At 37.8% G+C, this 24,712-nt stretch overlaps 1 protein-coding gene across 1 annotated transcript in view; it reads left to right on the forward strand.

Moving 5' to 3' along the window:
- Window positions 1-24,712, forward strand: part of RBM25 (RNA binding motif protein 25) — a 59,816-nt gene that overhangs the window by 5,804 nt on the left and 29,300 nt on the right. Inside the window, exons 2-6 of the mRNA XM_042943700.1 lie at window positions 2,267-2,387; window positions 8,923-8,972; window positions 10,552-10,719; window positions 16,055-16,112; window positions 21,549-21,709. Coding sequence (XP_042799634.1) covers window positions 2,282-2,387; window positions 8,923-8,972; window positions 10,552-10,719; window positions 16,055-16,112; window positions 21,549-21,709 — 543 coding nt within the window. The 5' untranslated portion in view covers window positions 2,267-2,281. The remainder of the gene's footprint in view (window positions 1-2,266; window positions 2,388-8,922; window positions 8,973-10,551; window positions 10,720-16,054; window positions 16,113-21,548; window positions 21,710-24,712) is intronic.

The following is a 24,712-nucleotide window of genomic DNA, read 5'->3' on the forward strand; positions in this document are numbered from 1 at the left end:
GCATAGAAATTGGCACATGGGAGCTTGTTAATAAATTTGTTTACTGATTCATTCACTAATTTATTTATTCAACAGGTATTAATACCAACTGCCCTCCTAAGAAAGTGCTGAGATAGAGTATTATAATGATAATAGAAGAGCTTCTGTAAGTAGGACAGTAGCCCTCTTTTGAAAGGAGATACACTTCTGCCCCCTCCTGTAGAATGCTTGTTTTTATTTTTGGGCAAAAAGTATTACAAAAAGATTAAAAATTCAACACATTTATAATATTAAATTAGTTCCATTTTTCCTTTTTAATTTATGCTGATGCTTAAGATTTTAAAGCATTTTCCAGTACCTTATTTTCTAAGTGTATGAAATTCTAGGAATTTGTTTTACCTGTAAAGCTTTGTAAATTTTTAGTGTACTGTGTTTTCTGAAATGGAAGTTTAGATTTTATAGAATTATCCTAAATAATCCTGTATTATCCTAACTCCTAACTTATTAAGTCAACACTGAGGAAGAACAGCTGTGAGCCTGAAGGACATGCTTATCTAAGACTGTTTTAAAGAAAAGTCTAATAAACAGGTAAAAAGATACTCAACCTCATTAGTGATTAAGGAAATACACATTGAAATGAGAGTATTTTTTACCTATGAGACTGTTATAATTTAAACACTGATTTACTCCAGTGATGTTGAGGATCTGAGGAAAGGGCATACATACCCATGTATTGGTGGTGGGGATATAAATTTGTACGTTAGTTTTGGAGGATGGTTTGGAGGTAAAGTGTAGATACATACAGTACTAAGCTGTGTTATAAAATTATTTGCACAGGTGCATAGATTTATATATCCAGTATGTCTAAGAATGTTCAATGTTATTTGTAAGAGGCAAAATGTGGAGCCAATCATCCTTGTTGATTGAATAATTATTGTATACCTGTATTATGGTAGTTTACTGCATTATAAAGGTTGGGATAGAACTTTGTGAACTGATATGAAGAGATGTTAATGACAATGAAGTAGAAATGCACGTAACAATATAGTATGATTATACTGTTTGCAGAAAAACACAAATAATTATATGTTAGTTTGTGTATAGAAAGCTATTTAGAAGAATACAACGGTATATACCAAACTGTTGGGATTAGGGGGCGAGGAAGTGGAAGACATGCACTTTTTATCTTCTCTCTTCTGAAGGGTGAGTAAATCAGTGTATGAAATACACACACAGAAATAGTACAAATGTTCTTTAAAAGCTTCAAACAACTCTAGACCCCTTCAGTTGTAGAGTGTAGGTGAAATTTTTCCTAGTATCCAACAAACATCCTGTTCATTAAATTGCTACCCTTTAGTGCCATCACTGATACGGGATCACCGATTTTGGCTGCTTTTTAAAATTGGTACATGAGATCTTCCTAGGGCATCACATTGTTTTTCTACTTTTTCTTATAGTTCTGGACACTCAAGTATGTTGATGAAAATATAAAATTTGGTCATAAAGGAGTCTTAAATACATTCATTTAGCTAAAACACAAAATTAAATTTCTTTTAAGTAATATAAATCAAATGAAGTGATTCATTGTATTCTTACATTAAATCAAATGCTAACATCTGATTTCTTGAATTTCATTCATTCATTGAATTTCATTCAAGAATGGTTAAGAGTTTTGCTTTTATCAAAAATTATGACATCTTTCTCACTGTCACAAATTTTATGTTCTGTATATTTGAATGGTTACCATGTGACCTGATGTCAGGCGGTTTCTTCCCCCTCAGGTTTATAGTTTACTGAGACAGTCATTTGTCCTTGAGGAACTGGCCAACATTGAGTCAACAAATACTGTGTAACTTTGTACATTTAGTTTTCAGGGTGCTGATGTGTGTAAAAAATGACTGCATCAGAGCACTTAAAAAAAAAAAAACTGTTAGATAACCTTCCTGGATTCTGAGTTTGGTTTAAAAAGATTCGTTGATGTTTGGTTTTTAATTTTTGGATATTAACTGAACCTCAAAATTTTTTTCTTCCTTTATATGTATTCCCACATGATTGTAGGAGTCTATCCTGAATTTAGATCGTGTACATTTTGGGAACTTATTTTAGAAAAGATCTAAGTTTTAAAAATTCTCAATGGACAGACAGAGAAAAGAGGGTCTTTGCCAACTCCTTTGGGTAAGAAAACTTTAGAATTTTGCAGATACTCTAAAAATGAAGGCCAACAAACCAGGCATATCAAATTGCAAAGATTTCAAATAAAATGATTTGTCATGATTTTTTTCTTTAGACCGCTGCAGTAAGAATGTCTTTTCCCCCTCATTTGAATCGCCCTCCCATGGGAATCCCAGCACTCCCACCAGGGATTCCACCCCCACAGTTTCCTGGTTTTCCTCCACCTGTACCTCCAGGTAAGTTTGTGGATACTGTTGTTTCTTTAACCTGCAGTTTCATCATTACACTGTTAACTTTAGGAAAATGATATGTGTTAGTAGTAAAGATGTCTGTTAGCATCCTTTTGTAAATGTGATGTATCATTTTCCTGTGGCAGTACTTTTCATCTCTGGGTGAGTATCAAATTCATCTGGGGAGATTAAAAAAAAAAAAACCCTTTATTTAAAAAAAAAAATAGGGGGGTGCCTGGGTGGCTCAGTCAGTTGAGCGTCCGACTTCAGCTCAGGTCATGATCTCTCAGTTCGTGGATTCGAGTCCCGCATCAGGCTCTGTGCTGACAGCTCAGAGCCTGGAGCCTGCTTCAGATTCTCAAGTCTTCCTCTCTCTCTGCCCCTCCCCCACTCATGCTCACTCTGTCTCTGTCTCTCTCCCTCTCTCAAAAATAAACATTAAACAAAAATTTAAAAAGGTAGTACGTTCGTATGGTTCAGTCATCAAAAAGGTATACAGTGAATACTTTTCCTTGAATTCCTACATAACTTACTACTATCTCTTACCGAAAGAGGGAAACTTCTTTTTATTTAACTTTTTTGTATTTAAAAAAATTTTTTTTAACATTTACTTATTTTTGAGAGAGAGAGAGAGAGAGAGAGACAGAACGTGAGTGGGGGAGGGGCAGAGAGAGAGAGGGAGACACAGAATCCGAAACAGGCTCTAGTCTCTGAGCTGACAAAGCCCAATGCGGGGCTCAAACTCATGGACTATGAGATCATGACCTGAGTTGAAGTCGGATGCCCAACCGACTGAGCCACCCAAGCGCCCTGAGAGGGAGACTGTTTTAAACAGTCATTAGTTTCTTTATTCTTCCAGATACTTTTTAGTACATATTACATGCCATCACAAGTATATATTCTTTTATCCAATGTTTTTTTTTTTTTCCTTAAGGTAGATGTATAGTAGCATCCTATATGTACTGTTCTGCCCCTTTTTTTATGCTTGATAATATATTTTGAAGAGCTTTCCAGATTACCATATAAAAGCTTCCTCTCTCCAAAGCTCTTTGAGGTCTAAAAAAAAAGAATTTTTTTTTTTCAGGCCCTACTCCAACCCACTGATTCAGATCCTCAAGGTACTGGGGCTTAGGAATGTTTATTTTCAATAAGTTCATAGGCGGATCCTAAGGATCTATTTAAGCAAAACTAAGAGAACCCACATTTGAGAACCATTATCTTTTTATTTTTATTTTTATTTTTATTTTTTAACATTTATTTATTATTGAGAGACAGACACAGAGTGTGAGCAGAGGAGGGGTAGAGGGAGTGGGAGACACAGAATCCGAAGCAGGCGAGAACCATTATCTTGAGGTACATCTTAACATTGCTTGGCCTAGAGAGCAAGAGTTTTCCTTTGGTTTATGGGCAGTAGTTCAGATATTTTTAACAGGGCCGAAAAATTTTTATACAAAATCGGCTTCTCTTCCAAAAGACAGTATCTTAAGAGCTGTCCTTAATTTGTATGTGAAAAGTTTTGCTTTTCTTATGTTTGCTTTTTTGCTGAAATCAGCAAATGATCCTGTAAATAATCCAGAAATACTTGAGGAAAGCTTTTTTTTTTTAATTAAAAATGTTTAAAATTAATTTATTTATTTTGAGAGTGAGTGAGTGCATGCAGGGGACAGGCAGACGGGGAGAGAGAGAATCCCAAGCAGGCTCTGTACTGACAGCATAGAGCCTAATGTGGGGCTCGAACTCACAAACGGTGAGATCATGACCTGAGCTGAAATCAAGAGTCAGATGCTTAACCGCTTAGCCACCCAGGCATCCTGTTTGAGGGAAGCCTTATATCAGAGACCTGTTTTTAACTATTGGATTATCTATTTGAAATTACAGTGTTTTATTGTTGAGAGATCAACAGTACATTGAAGTTGGCTCATAAGATGGGTTGTTAATTCACAACACATTCTACAGACTCAGTTTTGAGGCCTCCTGCTCCTAGGGCAAGTATATAGCAGTGTTGGAGTAGGTATGAAAAGCCACAAGATAAACATGGCTGAGAGAGAGACAACGCGAGTGGGGTAGAGGCAGAGAGAGAGGACACAATCTGAAGCAAGCTGTCTGCACAGAGCATGATGCTTGAATCGACGAATCTCTAGATCATGACCTGAGCCAAAGTCAGACGCTTAACCAACTGAGCCACCAGGTGTCCCCATGATATATTTTTTTTAAACAAAACCCTTGTGTTATATAGCTTTATAGGAAAGAATAGTTTACTTTTTAAAAAATTTCTTTATGAAGAAATTTAAGGGATTGGGAATGAAGCATAATCACTTATTCAGAATCAGGAAAGATGACTGAAAGATCAGTGCCTTAATTTCTCTACTAGTAGATTGGTTTTATAGAAAAGATTTAAATTCCTTTGATGGGGTACCTGGGTGGCTCAGTCGGTTGAGCTTCCGACTCTTGACTTTGGCTCAGGTCATGATCTAATGGTTCATGGGTTTGAGTCCTGCATTGGGCTCTTCACTGACAGTGTGGAGCCTGCTTGGATTCTCTCTCTCCCTCTCTATCTCTGCCCCTCCTTGCTTGTGCGCATGCGCTTTCTCTCCGTGTGTGTGTGTGTGTGTGTGTGTGTGTGTGTGTGTGTGTGTGCGCTCTCTCCCTCAAAATAAATAAACTTTAAAAAAAGTTTAACTCTTTTTTTTTTTAAAGAGCAAATACTAAATTTAGCCTTTTCTGATGAACATTATACCAAATTATTAAACGGAAGTAGAAGATAAATGAAACCTGTTTCTCTCTTTTTTTTTTTTTTTTTTTAACGTTTATTTATTTTTGAGACAGAGAAAGACAGAGCATGAATGGGGGAGGGTCAGAGAGAGGGAGACACAGAATCCGAAACAGGCTCCAGGCTCTGAGCTGTCAGCACAGAGCCCGACACGGGGCTCGAACTCACGGACCGTGAGATCATGACCTGAGCCGAAGTCGGCCGCTTAACTGACTGAGCCACCCAGGCGCCCCAAACCTGTTTCTCTTAAGACTACTCTCTTTGCTTATCTTTTAAAATGGGTCAGCAGGGGGCACCTGGGTTAAGTGTCCAACTCTTGATTTTGGCTCAGGTTGTGATCTCACGGTTCATGGATTCAAGCCCCGTGTGGGGCTCTTTGCTGACAGTGTGGAGTCTGCTTGGGATTCTCTGTCCCTCCCCTGTTCACGTCTTCTCTTTGTCTCTGTCTCTCTCTCAAATAAATAAATGAACATTAAAAAAAAAAAAAAAAAAAAAAAAGGTGGGTCAGCTGCTCCTGAAACCAGATTGTAAGTGTTTCTTCTTGCCTGTTTGGTCATTGCCATACTAATGTGGGCATTTATTCAGAATAACACTATTAATTCTGATTGTATTTATAATAGCATACAGTATCATTTCTGTTCAGGGAAATATACTTGGGTGATAAATCAGACTTTAGTTACAACTCATTGTGCATTCTTTGTAGAGCATCAATACTTTAAAAGGTAAATAATAAAATAGTATGCTAAACTCGTGTAGTAAATCAAGACCACACATAACCCATGTTCATGAATCATTTTCTTCTCTTATTAATGCAATTAATTGCACTTTTAAGTGTGATGGTCAAATTCTATATTAAATTAGAAAATAAATTTGAAAAATAACCGTAATTTTTCCCTAAAGAGTAATATATGCATATAGAAAAAGAAAGGTTTTTCCCCATAGTTCTTGAGAATTCCCTTCCCCAAACATAGCCTTTCTTACCAGTTTGTAGTGTGCACGCTTCAGAGATGAACTATGTGTATCCTGATGTGTTTGCTTATGTATACTCTTTCCCTGCTTCTGTTTTTCTTTATTTTCTTTTAAATTAAAAAAAAATTTTTTTTTTTTTTTTTTTGAGAGAGAGCAAGAGCATGGGCACACATGCAAGCCAAGGGAGTGATGGAGAGAGAGGGAGGGAGAGAATCTTAAGCAGGCTCCATCCTCAGCACATAGGGCTTGATCCCACAACCCTGGGATCATGACCTGAGCCAAAATCAAGAATCCTACACTCAAGCGACAGAGCCACCCCGGTGCCCACCCTCTTATTTCTGTTTTTTAAAAACAGCATAGTACTGCACTGTTCACGCTTTGTATACTTAGCATGTATAGATCTTTGTAATGAGTTGTAATACATTCTCTATTATGAATTTCATATTGCATGAAATTTAGTAAGTTGGGCTAAGAAATGTATTATTCAGGGGCGCCTGGGTGGCTCAGTCGGTTGAGCGGCCGACTTCGGCTCAGGTCATGATCTCGCGGTCTGTGAGTTCGAGCCCCGTGTCGGGCTCTCAGAGCCTGGAGCCTGTTTCAGATTCTCTGTCTCCCTCTCTCTGGCCCTCCCCCGTTCATGCTCTGTCTCTCTCTGTCTCAAAAACAAACGTTAAAAAAAAAAATTAAAAAAAAAAAAGAAATGTATTATTCAAATTTTAGTAACTATTAAAAAGGAACAAACAATGGGGCACCTGGGTGACTCAGTTGGTAGAGCATGTTACTCTTGATCTCAGGGTTGTGAGTTTGAGCCCCATGTTGGGTTTAGAGCTTACTTTATTATTATTACTATTTTTATTTTTAATGTTTATTTTTGAGAGAGAGACAGAGCCAGAGTGGGGGAGGGGCACAGAGAGAGGGATACACAGAATCTGAAGCAAGCCCCAGGCTCTGAGCTGTCAGCACAGAGCCGAACTAGGGGCTTGGACTCACAAACTGTGAGATTGTAACCTGAGCCGAAGTTGGATGCTCAATCATGGGAGCCACCCAGGCACCCCTAGAGGTTACTTTAAAAGAAAAGGAAAAAACATTTTTTTTCTACTATGTCTTTCTGACTTTTTCTTTAACAGCTTACCTATGGAAAAGGTGCCATATAGATTACAGTTGATAAAAAGGGGGGAGGATTTATTTTTTTGTTTTATTTACAAAGTGAAAACTTTAGATAGGTTGATGAATTCTAGTTTTGAGCATCCACTGTATTTAAGTGCTACGCACAAATGATCTCCGTAAGTCTCATAGGTACTCCAAAGAAATGATTACCTTACTACAATTGAGGAAACTGTAGCTTAAGAGTTTGGCCACGGTTGCATAGTTAGGCATGACATAACGATGAGTTGAACCCAGGTTTGATTCCGAAGTCTTTTATTTTTTTTTTAAGTTTAATTACTTAATCTCTACATTCACTGTGATCTCACGACCCTGAAATCAAGAGTTGCATGCTCTTCCCACTGAGCCAGCCAAGCACTTCTGTGTTTTTTCCGTTTTTGTAATACTCTTTTGGTGTATTGATAGGAATCCTGATTTTTCTCATTTAAAAGTTATTTTAAGTGAGTTATATTGGAAGATAAATGGATAATGTTAAATGTTTAAGAATTTATTACCAGTCTTAGCTGGAGAATTCTTTTAAGTTGATGTTAAATTTGAACTGAAGAGCGACTTCGGAACTTCTTGAGATGTATTTAGAAGCATTTTAAAATTTATGTTAGAAAACTGGACAAAATCTTTCACTGATTTTTGCCCTCATTACATTCTTTTTCTTAGTACTCAAATGGTAAGATTTCATTAGTTATATACACAAGGACACTCTATATAGTAGCCATTGATTGGTAAACAATGTAGTTAAAAACAAAAATGCAGATTTCACTACGATGTCAGTAATAGCCCATTAATCTCTCTTAAACCTTCAGAGCAGCAGATACTTGTCTTAGAGATTTTCTTTGACACTGACTGACATTCCTGGTCATATTTTTTGCATGATTTATTTTGAATTTTTTTAATTAATTAATTTATTTTTAATTTCTTGAAAGTAAGCTCTATGCACAACGTGGGGCTTGAACACATGACCCCGAGATTAGGAGTCTCATGCTCCACTGACTGAGCTACCTAGGCTGCCTTATTTTTTTAATTTTTAGAGAGAGTGTGAGCAGGGTAGAGGGGCAAAGGGAGAGAGAGAATCTTAAAGCAGGCTACACAGTGCAGAGCCTGACTCGGGGCTCGATCCCATGACCCTGGGATCGTGATCTGAGGTGAAATCAAGAGTCGGACACTCAACTAACTAAGCCACCCAGGTGCCCCTGATTTTTGTTTTTATTAAAGAACCAGCAATAACACGATTCTATCTAGGTTTCCAGATTAATTTCTCATTTGATATCTTTTTTTTTTTTAACCTTTTGAAGGATTCATTAATACTGTTGTTTACCCATAAGTGAACCTGTATTTGTGTAAGTTACTGGCTTTCAGGATGTACTGAATCAGATGAACATGAATCAGCAACTATAGAGTTTTTTAAACTTCTGAGACGAAAGCATATTGTGGCAGCCTTTTTGCTTTTTGAATAGTTTTTTTTGTTGTTATGTAAGTTTATATGGACTGGTCTGATGTCCCATTGCTTTTGAAAATAAGGCATTCATCAATATTTCATTGTCATTAGTCCTGCATTTTTATCTGTTGGTGTGGCACGTAGTTGATATAGAATGTAGTCTTATATATTTGTATTCTTACAATTTATTATGATTTTTTTCTCAGGGACCCCAATGATTCCTGTACCAATGAGCATTATGGCACCTGCTCCAACTGTAAGTACAATTTTAAGGAGGAATGAGGAGATACAGTAGTAATACTTCTTTTAAAGCTAAACAACTTGATAAAGTATTTTAATGTTTAAAAGAATGATGGGGAGTGAGAGCATCCATGTATTTGAGTATCATTTTCACTCAGCTATGCATATTATGCAGTTGCCCCTAAAATAGGCTCCCTAAATAGTTTTATGATTTCCCTCGTATTCTCTACACTCTTCATATACTTGTTCTTTCAGATTTAGGACATTGGTTTTTTCACCATTCTCTCATTTTGTCTTGGTCCTGGGAGATGGGAGAATGATCTGACATGCAATCTCATAAAAGAAAGAAAAAATACTGTAGGAATGGTCTTAGCAGAAATTTAAATTCTGAAGTGAAATTTGAGTTGAATATATTTCCATTCTTTCCTCATACCTACCTAATTTTTAGCCCCTTCCAACCTATTTTTTCTCTGTTGTCTGTTATGGTATCTTTAAGCTTTGTAAAGTTTTATTGAAGCCTTTACTCTGCTAAACTGTTTCATTTTCAGTCTTCTTAAGCCTTAATTCTTCACATTCATCAAAGCTTTTGTACATTCTCAGCATCTTCATTAAGAATGCTAACATGCTACTACACATGAATAAATAATAATCCTCTTAACTGTTATTTAGCCAGAATTTTTCTTTGAGTTAACTGGTAGAATATGAAGCTTCATTTGGAATTCTATGAGGGAGGGTAGATCTCATTACTTTCAACTGTTTCTCTACCTGTGGATTTTGAAATGGGAGGGAGAAGGAGGTGTTACTTATATTAAAAAGGAGATGGTAACTCTGTGGGGAAACAAATCTGCTGTGAGGCCGACCACTAAGAAGATACGGTTCTTCAGACCAAGGGGAGGTCTAATTTTTCTTGGATCAGATACCCATTGTTGGGGTATTTTGTAAAACCTCCACCTGACAGGTACTTACTGTCTTGCATTTCAGCCTAGGAAAAGGTGGGACTTGGGGTTTGGAGCAGCTCCCTTAGTTCACCACTCTTTATTCAGTGCCTTCTGTGGATGTTTTGCTAAATTCAGTTTCAGATGTAAAAATGAGTGAGATTGGTTCTCTGGGAAGTTGAAAGTTACAAAGGAAAAGTAAAAAATGCAACTGATAAAGGTAAAATTTAAGTTTTGGAGAATGCTGTGAGAGTATTTGAATACTCTTGTCAGAGGATTAGCAGGGATAATTGAAATTTGCTTTTATGTTTGTACAGAGTAGAGTTGTGACGGATCTCCTGGATATATTTGATAATTTTAAATGACTTATGATGTTGTGGACATTTAAGAATTAGGTCTTAAGTATAAAGAAATTTCCATCCAAGTTATTTTTATTTTCTTTTCCAAGTTGTTTTTTAAAAGAAAGGTTATCTAATATAGAACTTGTCGCAGATAATTTTGTGTTAATGAAAAATGATAGGAGCTTTAGATTAGGTATGTAGAACCTTTACTAATTGCTGTGTATGCACTACTTAAAAATTGTTGTTAGCTTAATGTTACATTAAACGTGATGGGAATTTAATTGCCAGGTCCAATTTTACTGCCTTTTTTTCACTCTAGGTTTTAGTACCCACTGTGTCCATGGTTGGAAAGCATTTGGGAGCAAGAAAGGATCATCCAGGCTTAAAGGCTAAAGAAAATGATGAAAATTGTGGTCCCACTACTACAGTTTTTGTTGGCAACATTTCTGAGAAAGCTTCAGACATGCTTATAAGACAGCTCCTTGCTGTAAGTGTTAAACTGTTTTTAATTTTTAAGTTTTATTATCGATTTCAAATTTATGAAAACGCAGAAAGGACTGAATAATCCCTTTCTGCTTTTTATTTTGAAAATGTTCAATCCTGCAAAACAGTTGAGTGAATAGTATAGTGAAACACAATTTTGTTTTGCCACATTTATTTTCTACCCGCGCGCACACACACCCCACACACATTTTTTCTGAATGATTGTAGATTAAGTTGTGACGTGATGTTTCATCTCTAAATACTTCCTGTTTTTCCTAAGTTGGAGGACATTCTCCTATATGATCATAAAACCATCATCATACTTAAGAAATTTAAGGCTGGGATACCTGGGTGATGCAGTTGGTTAAGCATCTGACTTGGGCTCAGATCTTGATCTCAAGGTTGGTGAGCTCTAGCCTCACTGGGAATGAGCTTGAGCCCTCCCACTCCCACTCTCCCTGTCTTTGCCCCTTGTGGAATTCTCTCTCTTTCCCTCTTTCTCTGCCCCTTGCTCAGTTGTGCGTTCTCTCAAAAAAAAAAAAAAAAAAAAATTAAAGGCTGATACAGTATTTTTTCTCCCTGATATAATATTGTTAACTGAATGTATTTACAGTTCATATGTAATTTTCCCAATAATCTCCATAATTGCTGCATTTTGTTTATGATTCAGTCAAGGATTGTACATTGTACTGAATTGTTATACTTGGTTGGCAGGGCAGAGACTGACATGAGGCTCATAAGAGCATAAGGTCACGACCTGAGCCTCATGACCTGAGCCAAAAATCAAGAGTTGGATGCTTAACCACAGAGCCACCCTGGCGCCCCTAGACATCTTCTCTAATACAGAATAGCTTCCTGTCTTTTGCTTGTTTGTTTGTTTGCTTGTTTTGTTTTTGTTTTTCATGACATTGACATTTTTTTAAAAAGGTTTATTTTTGAGAGAGACAGAGAGAGGGAGAAGCGCGAGCACAGGGAGGGGCAGAGACAGAGGGAGACAGAAAATCTGAAGCAGTCTCTAGGCTCCAAGCTGTCAGCGCAGGGCCCAGCTCCGGGCTCAGACTCACTAATTGTGAGATCGTGACCTGAACCAAAGTCAGATGCTTAACTGACTGAGCCACCCAGGTGCCCCTGACATTGATGTTTAAAAAAATTTTTTTTAAATGTGTATTTATTTTTGAGAGAGAGAGCATGGACAGGAGAGGGGCAGAGGATACAAAGTGGGCTCTGTGCTGACAGCCTGATGTGGGGCTTGAACTCATTAACTGTGAGGTCATGACCTGAGGTGAAGTCAGACACTTAACAGACTGAGCCATCCAGTTGCCTCATTGGTTTTCTTTTTTTCTTAGTTTAGAAACTTTTATCCTGGGACGGGTGGGTGGCTCAGTTGGTTAAGCTTCCGACTTTGGCTCAGGTCATGATCTCGCTTGTTAGTGGGTTCGAGCCCCATGTTGGGCTCTGGGCTGACAGCTCAGAGCCCTGAGCCTGCTTCAGATTCTGTGTCGCCCTCTCTCTCTCCCCTTTCTGCTCATGCTCTGTCCCATGCCCTCTCTCTCTCTCTCTCTCTCTCAAAAATAAACAGAAAAAAAAAAGATTAAAAATTTTATCCTGGTGATAAATGCACTTTAAGTGAAATAATAATGATTTTATAATAAAAAACAACAGTGCCTGTACTCTCTCCCTCCATAATCTCCTCTGTTTTTTAAAGAAGTGATTTTAAAATCTTCTCCTTTTTGATTTTATTGCCATTTCTGTTTTGTAGAGTGTATGATCCTTGAATTAAAAAATGTTTAGGAAATAAACACCACAAAACCTAGCTTCGTCAGACTCAGTATTTTGTGATACTGTCTCTAGATTTTTTTCTTAAGAAATAAATCATTACAGTTGGCCCCAATTCCCACTTCTTTTTTCACAGAGGTAATTATCAGAGGTAAACCACTATCCTAAATTTGGTGTTTATCATTCATGTGTGTATTTCTTACTTTAATTACATATTTATATATTCAGAAAATTTATAATTAAATTTTAATTCTGTACTACATAACTTGTTTTTTTCACCTAATATATATATACCTTTAGTTTACTTATTGCTATGTACCATTGGATTGTAGTAATGTACCATGAATTTTAAATTTTCTTTTTTTTTTTTTAATTTTTTAATTAATCAATTATTTATTTATTTATTTTGAGACAGGGAGAGAAACAGAGCATGAGCAGGGGAGGGGCAGAGAGAGAGGGAGACACAGAATCCGAAGCAGGCTCCAGGCTCTGAGTTGTCAGCACAGAACCCAATGTGGGCTTGAACTCACAAACCAAGAGATCATGACCTGGAATTTAAAATTTTCTAATGATAGTCTTATGGATTGTTTCTATTTCTTAACACTATGTTTTGCTGTATGATTACTGGTAATGTCATGTCTTCAGTGAACATGAAAAAACTTCTGTCATGTATTCTCTTAGAAGTGGAATTTCTGAGTCTTACAGCCTGTTTATCTTCAGTTTTACAAGATAATGCCAACTTTTTTCCAAAGGAATGTTGAGAGGACATTTTTTAAAAAAACATCTCTATTGTGACATAATACTTATACTTTCAAATTCACCCTTTCATAATAATTCAGTTGTTTTTAGTATATTCACAAAGTTGTACAAACATCACCACTAACTTCATTCTAGAACATTTTCATCACCCCAACTACAAAACCTGTACCCTGTAAGTCACTTCCCATTCTCTTCTCTCCCCAGCGTATGGCAACCACTATCCTACTTTCTGTCTGTGTAGTTTTGCCTATTCTGGGTATTTTATAGACAGAGAATCATGGGGTATGTGTGGCTTTTTGTGTTTTGTCTTTTCTTTTTTACTTAATGTTTTCAGGGTTCATCTACATTGTAGCTTATATCAGTATTTCGTTCCTTTTTATGGCCAAATATTCCATCTGATGGACATACCTCATTTTGTTTACCCATTCATTAGTTGATGGGCAATTGGGTTGTTTCCACTTTTTGGTTGTCGTGAATAACGGTGCTGTGAATATTTGTGTACAAGTGTGTGGAGATAATGTATATATTCTATTTGAAACATCTTTTTATTTTTATTTATTTTTAAAGTTTGTTTATTTTGAGAGAGAGAGATTGAGAATCCCAAGCAGGCTCTGTGCTATCAGCACAGAGCCTGATGCAGGGCTCGAACTCACTAGCTGTGAGATCATGACCTGAGTCGAAGTTAGATGCTTAACTAACTGAGCCACCAGGGCTCCCCTTTAAGTTTTTTGCTTTTTTTTTAAATTTTTTTTTTTAACATTTATTTATTTTTGAGACAGAGAGAGACAGAGCATGAACAGGGGAGGGGCAGAGAGAGAGGGAGACACAGAATCTGAACAGGCTCCAGGCTCTGAGCTGTCAGCACAGAGCCCGACGTGGGGCTCAAACTCACGGACCGTGAGATCATGACCTGAGCCCAAGTCGGACGCTTAACCTATCAAGCCACCCACGTGCCCCTCCCCTTTAAGTTTTAAGTAGGCTCTGTGACCAATGCAGGGCTCAAACTCACAACCCTGAGATCAAGTTGCATGCTATACTGAATGAGCCATCAGGGTACCCCTTATTTTTCTTTTAAGGCCTTAAATGTCTAGTGATCCTTGATTGTTTACATTTAAGAGTTAGGGATTAAAAGTCTTTTTGTGTGGAAATGCTGGGTTTGTAAAATGTTGAACATCATTGTAGGGTAATTTAGCCATCAGTTGATTGGTTTCATGCCTAGTGAGTATATGGTTGGCTGCCCTTGTTACCCATTCTGTATCCCTTCCTGATCTTTCATATCTGTTCTGTTCACTTTCTTCATAACTTCATTCTGTCTTTACCTGAGGATGGGGATAGTATAGTTTCTTATAAAGATAGCAGGCTATCTTCTCTGGGGGTGGAGATTAGAGTAGTTGCTTGAAAAGAACTCTGAGGCTTTCATTGTTCCATATTCATATTGTCAGGCAAGCACCTGTTTTTATTCAGCTTCATGCTGCAACTCCATTCTCCACTGTGCGCACCTTTTACCTCTAGTCTAGGTCCACTTGGCTTTGTAGAATCCATTAACCTAATTCTTTCTCAGTAGTATCTTCATCTGTTAACACTTGGGAGTTACGGCTTTCTTTGATACACTGAATGAGTTCCCATCCTTCCATTTGCCTTTTGTCTCTTAAAATTTTTTTTAATGTTTATTCATTTTTGAGAGACAGAGCGTGAGTGGGGGAGGGGCAGAGAGAGACTGAAGCAGGCTCCAGGCTCTGAGCAGTCAGCACAGGCACAGGCACAGGGTCTGACGCAGGGCTCGAATTCATGGATGGGCAGATCATGACCTGAGCCGAAGTTGGTCGCTTAACCAGCTGAGCCACCCAGGCGCCCCTTGCCTTTTGTCTTCTTAAAATTTTGTTGAATTCTGGTGCCGTTTCCCCCTGCAATGTTTGATCTCATGGGTTTTTATCTTTTATATTCCTTGATTTTCATTTTATTGGTTTTCTGTGAAGGAAGATGTGAAAAATACATGCATTCTCTTAGTTTTGACAGGCAGTCTTCAGTTACCATTTTCCACAAATAACTTTTTTTTTTTTTTAACCTTCTAGCTTTTACTTTAATAATTAGAAATAATGTTTAAAAACTTTGCAAGTAAACAAAATAATGTTCTACTCTTCAGGTAACCTGCTCCACTCATATTTCTGATTTATCGAAAATTTTTTTCGTTGCATAAAGTCTTACTGTATATTTGCAATTTCATGTCCCATGTTATTTTTGTATCCTTATCAAGCATTTCCCCATGTTACTAAAAGACTTTTATGATATAGGGGCGCCTGGTGGCTCACTGGGTAGAGCATGCAACTCTTGATCTTGGGGTTGTGAGTTTGAGCCCCCACATTGGGTATAGAGATTACTTAAAAAAAATCTTTAAAAAGTTGTTTATAGTATATACATGTGTTTTAGAACATAATTTTTATGGACTAATTTACTTGAATTTTTTATAGTTTATTTTAAATATTATGATATTGGTAATTTTGGCGTTTTATATATTTTGGATAAGGTAAATAATGCTGTAAAATTTCTCTATTAAAAGGTAGCCAATTTTCTGCAAATAAGAGAATCTGTAAGAATTTATTATTTTTCTTTTAAATGATGTATTATATATTTCTTTTATATAATAAGCTTGTGGGAATTGAGAGAATTTTAAGAAATTTAATAGCTGGTATGATTTTTTTCTTTTATTTTTCTCGTGGTGGAAATATGATTGTGTTCTTATTTTTATTACAAATTAATTTATTTTATTAAATGGTAATGATCATTTTTTGTTTTTTATTTTGAAGAAATGTGGCTTGGTTTTGAGTTGGAAGCGAGTACAAGGTGCATCTGGGAAACTTCAAGGTAGGTAATTCTTACTAAGATCACTTTAAGCTATATAGATAGCTTCTTACATGTTTGACTCTCATTTCCCTTAACCATGGAGTATTCTGTTAGCACTCTTTGTCTTCCTTCTTACTGGAATAGGATTAAAGGTAGTTGGAAAGATTTAGCTGGGAGTTGAGATTAGAAAGTGGAAAAGCATTAACAGGAAGGAGGTAGGAGAGGAAAAAGTATTCAGATTTTTTTTTTACAGTATTGTTTTGAAAAGTCTGTTTTTCTCGGAGCAGCAGTGTATGATTAGCATTCAACACTTAGAACTTAGGAAGGAAGCAGGAGAACTGATGGTGAGATGACCTGTTTGTCTTAGAAGCAGGCTGTTCTTTCTTCTTGGTAAAAGCACCTGTTTGGTGTACATTATTCTTTTCTTTAATGTTTATTTTTGAGAGACAGGGGGTTGGGGGAGGCTAGGGGAGGGGTGGGAGTTGGGGGGGTGGGGGGACAGAGGATCCGAGGTAGGCTCCACATGGTGACAGCAGAGAGCCTGATGCAGAGCCAGAACTCACATACTATGTGATCGTGACCTGAGACGAAGTCAGATGCTTAATGACTGATGTACATTCTTTTTTAAAGATTTTAATTTTTTTTTAACGTTTATTAATTATTAAAAGAGAGAGTCAGAGCGTGAGCAGGGGAGGGGCAGAGGGAGAGGGAGACACAGAATCTGAAGCAGGCTCCAGGCTCTGAGCTATCAGCACAGAGCCCGACACGGGGCTCAAACTCACAAACCGTGAGATCGTGACCTGAGCTGAAGTTGGACGCTTAACCGACTGAGCCACCTAGGCACCCCAACTGATGTACATTCTTGAAACACTTTTTATTATGGAAAAAATCATGCGTATATAAAATTAGAGTAGTGTGATGAATTTCCACATACTCATCACCTAGCTTTATCAACTCATGGTCAATTGTGCTTAACCTGTACCCTATCCATTTCCTCCTTATGTTATTTTTAAATTTATTGTTTAATTTCTTTTATTGTTTTAAAAATATTTTTGAGAAAGAGAGGCAGAGGGGATAGAGGGAGACAGACTCCCAAGCAGGTTCTGCACTCTCAGAGCAGAGTCTGATGTAGGGCTCAAACTCACGAACCATGAGATCACAACCTAAGCCGAAATCAAGAATCAGATGCTTAACCATTGAGCCACCCAGGCACCGCCTCCTTATATTATTTTTAGGCAATCCCAAGCACCCATCACACCCCCTCTTTATATATTATTTTTAAGCAATCCCAAGCACTCATCCTATTTTAGTGTGTATCTCTAAAAGATAGGAGTTTTTTAAAAAATTTACTGAAAATACTATCATAAGACCTTCAAAAATTAACTATTTTTCTTAATATTGTAAGTCAGTGTTCAGATGTCACAAATACCAATTTTTAAATATTTTGTTTAATTCAGGATCTATACATAGTCAGCATATTGCAGTTGGCTGGCATATTTTAAGACTTTTTAAAAATATTTTAAGTTCTCGCTCTCTTTTCCTTTGCAGTTATTTGTGGAAGAAACTGTCATTTTCCCAGTAGTGTTTCTTTAGTCTAGATTTGCTGATTGCAGCTCCACGCAGAATAATATGCCAGTGCTTCTCTGTCTTCTGTATTTTATTTTATTTATTTATTTAAAAAAATTTTTTTTAATGTTTATTTTATTTTATTTATTAAAAAAAAATTTTTTTTAACGTTTATTTATTTTTGAGACAGAGAGAGACAGAGCATGAACGGGGGAGGGGCAGAGAGAGAGGGAGACATAGAATCGGAAGCAGGCTCCAGGCTCTGAGCCATCAGCCCAGAGCCCGACGCGGGGCTCGAACTCACGGACCGCACGATTGTGACCTGAGCTGAAGTCGGACGCCCAACCGACTGAGCCACCCAGGCGCCCCAATGTTTATTTATTTTTGAGACAGAGACAGAGCATGAACGGGGGAGGGTCAGAGAGAGAGGGAGACACAGAATCTGAAGCAGGCTCCAGGCTCCGAGCTGTCAGCACAGAGCCCGATGTGGGGCTCAAACTCATGGACCATGAGATCATGACCTGAGCCGAAGTTGGATGCTTAACCGACTGAGCCACCCAGGCGCCCCTGTCTTCCGTATTTTATGTAAACTGGTTGGTAGTTGTATCTTGAGACTTCAATTTGAGTTCATATGTGTTATTTTTTTGATGCTTTTATTTATAAGAATTTTCTAAAGGTATTGTTCTTCCATCATCAGACACTGGATTATTATTATTATTTTTTTTTTTTTTTAAATTTTTTGTGGTTTGAGATGCAGCTGTTGATTGTCTGTTCCTGGATTGATTTATTCATTGGAGGATTGCAAAATGCACTAGTCTAATTTGAGGACTACTATCATTCATTCATTGAAAAATAAATCTTCTTGTGGTGCCTGGGTTGCTCAGTCAGTTAAGCGTCCCACTTGAGTGTCCGACTTTGGCTCAGGTCATCACCTCACAGCTCATGAGTTCAAGCCCTGTGTCAGGCTCGGTGCTGATAGCTCAGAGCCTGGAGCCTGCCTCAGATTTTGTGTCTTTCTCTGCCCCTTCCTACTTGCCCTGACTCTGTCTCTCTGTCTCTGTCTCTCTCTCTTAGATGTAAATAAGCATTAAACAAAATTTTTAATACTTTTTTTCAAGTTTTTATTTATTTTGAGGGAATGAGTGAGAGAGGGGCAGAGAGAGAGGGAGAGAATCCCAAGCTGGTTCCACACTGTCAGTTCAAAGCCTGATGCAGGGTTTGAACTCACCAACCATGAGAACATGCATGACCTGAGCTGAAACCAAGAGTCGGACGCTTAACTGACTGAGCCACCCAGTGACCCCCAAAACATTTAAAAAAAAAAAAAAGAAAAGAAAAGGAAAATAAATCAGGCACCTGGGTGGCTCAGTCAGTTAAGTGTCTGTCAGCTCAGATTATGATCTCACAGAGCCTGTTTCAGATTCTGTGTCTCCCTCTCTGCCCCCCCTCCACTCACCCTGTCTGTCTATCTTTCTCTCTCTCTCTCCCCCCCCACCCCGTGTCTCAAAAATGAATAAATGTTAAAAAACATTTTTAAAAAGTCTTTATAAGACTACTGCTGTAAGAATAAACCTCTATCTCCATCTAGTATTTGGTTAGAGGTATAATTGATATAAGGAAAACAGGGTAAATGCTTTGGTTCCTTGATTTTTTTTCAAAACAATGAGTTTGTGTCCTCAACATTCTTTAGCAGTGACTTTTTTAATTTATTTTTTTATTTTATTTTATTAAAAAAATTTTTTTAACCTTTATTTTTGAGAGAGAGAGTGAGAGAGCATGAGTTGGGGAGGGGAGAGAGAGAGGGAGACATGGAATGTGAAGCAGGCTCCAGGCTCTAAGCTGTCAGCACAGAGCCCGATGCAGGGCTTGAACTCATGGACCATGAGATCATGACCTGAGCCAAAGTCCAACGCTTAACAGACTGAGACACCCAGGCGCCCCAGCAGTGACTTTTTTTTTTTTTTTAATTTTTTTTAATGTTTTATTTATTTTTGAGACAGAGACAGAGCATGAACAGGGGAGGGTCAGAGGAGGGAGACACAGAATCTGAAGCAGGCTCCAGGCTCTGAGCTGTCAGCACAGAGCCCGACGCGGGGCTCGAACCCACGGGCTGTGAGATCATGACCTGAGCCGAAGTTGGACGCTTAACCGACTGAGCCACCCAGGCGCCCCATCAGTGACTTTTTTTTAAAGAACCATTGTGAACTTAAGGATTGAAGCCTATTCGGTTTGTTGTTATACTTAATAAGAATTTATTGTCGTTATTGCTAGTGAAGCTTAAATTGTCTTAAGTCGCCTCTGCAAGTTGGATTTCCAATGGTTTTGTCGCCAGCCTGTTTTTAATAGTTACCTTGTTATTTGGAATCTGGAATCTAAGCTTATCTAGTAGTTTTTCCGTCCTAGACTTAGGGTCAGCCATTTCTTTAAGGAACTCTGGGTTTTTTTTAGTGGTAAATTGCTTTAAAAATCACAAGCTGGCAATTAGGTATATTCATTACAAGACTTGTTTATTAGTCTTTGCTTTTACATTTTTCCAATGCACGTTAATTCACATTCAGGACTAAACAGTTTTTATTTAAGCTTTTCTGTTATATCTGTATTCCCATACTGAGAATCTAGAGTTTCAAGGACATTGGGATGATAGACTGTTAAATAATTACTGGCTTGGTTCATCTCATATTTCATATGCAACAATGTAAGACTAATAACATCTACACTCATCAGCAATATGGTGATAGAAGTTTTCTGTTGACAGGTCTTTTGTCTTTATGATATATCACACTAAAAAATCTAAAGTCAAATTTACTGCTTTAATGGCGCTCAGAAGATGGGTGCCTGGATGGCTCAGTCGGCTAAGTGTCCGACTTCGGCTTAGGTCATGATCTCACGGTTTGTGAGTTTGAACCCTGCATTGGGCTCTGTGCTGACAGTTCAGAGCCTGGAGCCTCCTTCGGATTCTATGTCTCCCTCTGTCTCTGCCCCTCCCATACTCACTCTGTCTCTCTCTCAAAAATAAATAAACGTTAAAAGAAAAAATTTAGGGTCCCCTCGGTGGCTCAGTCGGTAATTGTCCGACTTCAGCTCAGGTCATGATCTCACAGTTCATGAGTTTGAGCCCCACATCAGCCTCTGTGCTGTCAGCTCAGAGCCTGGAGCCTGCTTCGGATTCTGTGTCTCCCTCTCTCTCTGCTCCTCCCCTGCTCACACTCTGTCTCTCTCTCAAAAATAAATAAACATTTAAAAAAAAAAATTAAAAAAAAAAGAAAAAAAATTTAAAATCACTCAGAATAGTTCCTTTCTGTGTGGTTATTTCCTTAACTGTATACATATTTGGATTCGTTTGTTTTTTTGCTTTAAATTTTTAGATTACTCTTTTAAAATTTATGTTTTAATATCTCTGGCTTAAAGTCATGGTAATAATGCTTAGAGTAGTTACTAAAATGAAACAGACACAGAAAAATTAGACTCATAACTAGGATAAAAGTTCAGTACTTTTGTAGTGTAACGACTCAGAGTTGAAAAGAGCTTTAACAGGTTCAAGCAGCCTGATGTCCTATAATTGTTGCTAACTGTTAGGAAGTCTGGGTGGAATGAATTCAGGAAATAATTAAAAGACTCCATTATGAAATTTTCTGGTTCTGCTAAATATTTTATCAGCACTTCTAATAAGTAACAATTTCCCTGATTAGAATTTTTCTTTCCTGTTTTTCTTTTTTTCTTTCGGTTTGAGGGTGTTAAAAAAAAATCAAAGGTAATTGAAGGAAAGAGAGGAGTGACAATGTGAAAAATCTTGGTATTAAAAACATTTGGTCTCTAATTATTTTAATTTTCCATAAATACTGTGTTTTCATAACTATTGATATTTGATGAATTCTTTACACCCATTTTTAGCCTTTGGCTTCTGTGAGTATAAGGAACCTGAATCTACCCTCCGTGCGCTCAGGTTACTGCATGACCTGCAGATTGGAGAGAAGAAACTACTTGTTAAAGTTGATGCAAAGACAAAGGCACAACTGGATGAATGGAAAGCAAAAAAGAAAGCTTCTAATGGGGTATGTTTTTTATAGTGCTGTCTTTTTAGGCTTACTGTGCTCTTTCAGTGTAAGTACTTCTTATAAGGGAATCTAATATGGGGCTTCACAAGATCATCCTCATCATAATATGTACTTGTGGCTAAAAGCAGGAGGGTATTTTTGCAGTTTATCAAAGTCTTTTATCTACCCATAGGGGATAGATGATGGTTGGTTTGCTTGTTCCAGGTTAGGATAAAGGTAGTGAGGGAGGCTGGACAAGGTTAAGTTGCCAGAAAAAACACTGGTACAGACTGTTCCTAACAGCTAATTCATTAAGGTAGCTTTGTAAGTAAGTACAACAAAATATAGTTCAGCTTACACAATTTTAATTAGTTGCCCTCTGTTTTAGAAGTACACAGGTTCTGGGGCACCTGTGTGGCTCAGTCAGTTGGGCATCAAAGTCTTGACTTTGGCTCAGGTCATGATCTCACAGTTCATGAGTTGGAGCCCCACGTCAGGCTCTGTGCTGTCAGCACAGATTCCGTCTCCCTCTCTCTGTCCCTCCCCTGCTTGCTCTCTATTTCTCTTTCAGAATAAATAAAAATAAACTAAAAGAAAAAAAGAATCACACAGGTTCTGGGTGCCTGGGTTGCTCAGTTGGTTGAGTGTCTGACTCTTGATTTTGGCTTAGGTCATGATCTCAGAGTCTTGGGATTTAGCCCCGCTTTGGGCTCTCCATGCTGGGCGTGGAGCATGCTTGGGATTTTGTCTCTCCTTCTTCCTCTGTCGTCGCCCATATGAGTGTGTGCTCTCTCTTGCTCTCAAAAACAAAACAAAACAAAACAAAAAAAAACCCACAAGCTCTAAAATAAGTGAAAATAAATCTTACTACTTTCCTCAGTTGGGTCCCATATTAAGTGAAGCTAAAGTAAAGGAAATTTTCATGTGTTGTAATGTATTCGTCATTACTCCCTTTCAGCAAAACAAAAAATAGCTAAAACCTGAGTATATTTCCTATTTCCTTTTGGCATCTCAAACTTGAATGGATTTAAAATGGATTTATTGTTACCTTCTTTCTTCTACAAAAGCAAAAATGCGTTTTTGCTCTTATGCTTTCATTGTCATTCAAAATAGAAATAGCTTTCTTGGTATTACTCTTCCCTCCTTTACAAAAACACTGTATATTCTTTGTCAAGCAAACAAAACCTCAGAAAATGTTATTAAGAAAATCGTGGGGGGAGCCTGGGTGGCTGTTGGTTAAGCGTCTGGCATTGGTTCAGGTCATGATATCGCGATTTGTAGATTCAAGCCCTGTATCAGGCTCTGTGCTGAGAGCCTGGATCCTGCTTTGGAGTCTGTGTCTCCCTCTCTCTGCCCCTCCCTTGCTCACGCTCTGTCTCTCAGCAATAAATAAACACTAAGAAAAAATAAGTAAAATCTTGGGGCATGTGGGTAGCTCAGTCCGTTAAGCATCGACTTTGGCTCAGGTCATGATCTTGCGGTTCATGAGTTTGAGCCCCACATTAGTCTGTCTTGTCATTGTGGAACCTTGTTTGGATTCTCTGCCCCTCCCCCCACTCATGCATGCTTTTTCTCTCTCTTAAAAAAAGCGTTAAAAAAAACCTTTATAAAGCAAACTGTTATTTTAAGTACATGCCGTCATTGAAAAAATTTTTTTACAGTTTAATCAGCATTTATTGTGAGTTCTGCCTAGACACATCTATTTACTTTTTACTTTTTAATTTATTTAAGTTCAAGTTAGTTAATATACAGTGTAGTATTGGTTTCAGAAGTAGAACTTGGTGATCCATCACTTTCATATAACACCCAGTGTAAAGCAAACTATTTCAAGAAGAAATTCAGTAGCACCCATAATCCTATCACCATTGGGAGCCCCTGTATATGTTTTTGTTGCATATTCTTCCAGACTTTTTTCTCTGTATGGATGAATATAGTTTTAATTGGAATATGTGAATTTGTTTTTCTTTCATAAATAGAGATTGATTCTCAGTATTCTGTAAATAGACTTTTTTTTACTTCTGCCTTTTCTTGGACTTTTAGTAAATTTCAACTGATTTCTCTGGATTTCATTCCTCTCATCTGATTATTCTAGCACCGCCTATATTTCTAAAACATAAGTATGTCAACTGTGTGCTCGTACATCCTTAATGGTTTTGAATTTCTCATAGTATAAAGCCTGTCTTCTTAGTATGGCATTCAAGGCTCGTTCAGTCTACCTTTCTAGCTGCTCTCATCAATCCTTCTGCTCATGTCAATCATATATCTCCACGAACTTCCTTTGTGCTTTTCTGACATCTCGTGTCCTTGTTGTCCATCCAAGCTCCCTGTTGCAGTTCTATCCAGATCTCATTACATTGCTACTTGATTCATACAGTCTTTGTCAGTCCTATCCTGGATTTCTCTCAAGCAGAATTAATTCCTCTCTTCCCATCTATGTTTCCAGGTTTTTACTGGTGTTAGGACAGTCTGCTTTGTAACATATATTGTTGGTATCTGTCTCTCATCCCCCTTGTGCCGTTTGATTTCCATGTCTGATTACAAACAGGAAGGACCATAAGCTCACAGACTGTGTCTCTTCCTCTTGTACCTCTGCAGAACCTAGGACAGTATGTTGCCCATAGCAAGAATGGGATGCTCATTTATTGAGTGGCAGTTGCAGTTACATTGCTCACCTGGTAATCTTACTGTCTTTACCTAGTTTTGTAAAGAAATAATAAAATGCAGCTTCTCTGGAGTAGAAGCTGTATTTCACAGCAACAGTGTTTCCTGTCACATCAAAAAACCAACTCTCTGGGGAGCCTGGGGGCTCAGTCGGTTAAGCACCTGTCTCTTGATTTTGGCTCAGGTCACGACCTCACAGTTAGAGTTTGAGCCCCACCGTCAGCATGGAGCCTGCTTGGGATTCTTTCCCCCACCCCCTCTGCCACTCCCCCGTGGGCGCCCTGTGTTCTCGCTGTCTCTCTCCCAAAAAAACCCACAACTCTAAAATAAGACTTTTAAAATGTTCCTTGCAGTGATAAC

The sequence above is a fragment of the Panthera leo genome, chromosome B3 (assembly GCF_018350215.1).
Source record: "Panthera leo isolate Ple1 chromosome B3, P.leo_Ple1_pat1.1, whole genome shotgun sequence".
NCBI classification, from domain to species: Eukaryota; Metazoa; Chordata; class Mammalia; order Carnivora; family Felidae; genus Panthera; species Panthera leo.